The sequence below is a fragment of the Gavialis gangeticus genome, unplaced genomic scaffold (assembly GCF_001723915.1).
Source record: "Gavialis gangeticus isolate Ggan-Ray unplaced genomic scaffold, GavGan_comp1, whole genome shotgun sequence".
NCBI lineage: Eukaryota > Metazoa > Chordata > Crocodylia > Gavialidae > Gavialis > Gavialis gangeticus.
This window is the reverse complement of record NW_017729008.1, coordinates 18,642,730-18,644,264: the sequence shown is the minus strand read 5'-3', so window position 1 is coordinate 18,644,264 and position 1,535 is coordinate 18,642,730. Positions and strand designations below refer to the sequence as shown.

General features: G+C 38.0%; 1 protein-coding gene across 2 annotated transcripts in view; it reads left to right on the top strand.

Annotated features, from left to right (window-relative positions):
- The window catches only part of GSAP (gamma-secretase activating protein), a 102,298-nt gene that overhangs the window by 62,808 nt on the left and 37,955 nt on the right, over positions 1–1,535 (top strand). For both annotated transcript variants that reach the window (XM_019509465.1, XM_019509466.1), the window contains 3 exons: positions 242–341; positions 771–826; positions 1,254–1,285. In XM_019509465.1, coding sequence (XP_019365010.1) covers positions 242–341; positions 771–826; positions 1,254–1,285 — 188 coding nt within the window. The remainder of the gene's footprint in view (positions 1–241; positions 342–770; positions 827–1,253; positions 1,286–1,535) is intronic.

Genomic DNA, 1,535 nt, shown 5'->3' with positions numbered 1-1,535 from the left:
ATGTACCATTCAAATCACAATTAAAATACAACTATACATACCCCAGATAGACTTAAGCTGTATTCTGCTAAGAGGCTACAAAGATTGTGTACGTGTATGTGTGTGTGTGTGCGTGTGCACGTGCACACGCGTGCATGTTGAAAGGTTGTACCATCTCTTCAGCTACATATAAAGAAGTGCAGGGGAGAAGGAGATTTTCCAACGTGTTAAATTATTTTTCTTGGAAGAGCTAATGGGAAAAATTAAACATGTACCTGGAGAATGTAAAGTATGCTGAGCCGCAGTTGCATTACAACAATAATGTTCTCCGGAGGGAATGGTATAAGCTGCTTTCAGAAGAGGTAAAATAAAAAAGTCTAAAAAACTGTCTAATAGACTGTCCAGCTAATAGGCTTACATTCTGTGGTGAGTAATATGAACCCAGAAGAATTGAGTTTTTAGTAAGATGGGTTCAACCACTGATGGAAATGGGGTATTTCTTGAAGGGGAGCCCCCAGCATAGAAATGAAAAGTAAATCATTGCAGTTTTGGTGGGCTTATATAAGAAGCTATGTTCCACAGCCTGCTCCTGCCCAGGAACTTGGATTTCTACTACTGTAAATGCTGTGCAGCTTCTTGAATTTTACCCAGTGTGGGTTTTACTTTGAAAAGTTCTTAACACCCCAGTTCCACCTTATACCATTAGATATAAAAGTCAGCTCTGCTTCTCATCATTCTTTGATTTGGCAGACTTGTAACTGCTCTGCAAACTTTTTCTTTTCAATTCACAGAAGGAGGGAAGAGGAGCCCCTGCGTATTTGAAAAATATTTTTGAAAATGCAAGAAAGTAAGCAAACTTTTTGTTAACGTTACCCTTCTTTATTTTGCTGAATAATTGCTGGATTTAAATATCATGTCAAACTTGGCTGCATCTTGTTGCTATCAGGTAGTTAGTTTATTTAAAGCAGTTTATTAGAGATCATTCATGTGTCTGTCATAGGATGATGTCAGTAATGACACTGGGGAGTCTAGTCTTTGGGCCTAAGGAATAAATGTTACAAATAAAGAGTTTTAATTTCCTTTTTTAATTAAAAATGTAATTGATTTCATGCCACTTTTCTTAACTATAATGAGATGATATACTCCATAGATGTAATGACACTTTCTGTGTTTTAAATCTTTGTTTAATGTGAGAAATCAAGGAATAGTGCAACTTTTTAACATGTCTGTTTCTAAGAAACAGTTTTTAAAGTGGCCTTTTTTCCTTTGTCTAGGGTGCTGTCCAACCTGGATACCTGGAGCATGGGTAAGGAAAATAGGCATTGACATAACTTTTAGCTGGCTAGGATGCTGAAATGTTTGTATTTATTAGAATATATACATATATTTGTGCATGTGCCTTTAAACCTAACTGCCTTTGAAAGATCTAATATATAAGTTGGGCAGAATTGGTGGGGGGTGGGGTGTGTGTACTAGCCAATTACCCATCAAGAATGATGGCAGGGGTAGGGAGTGGACAGTGATGGAGTCCCAGGCCTGCGGGCCTCACCCCCCCC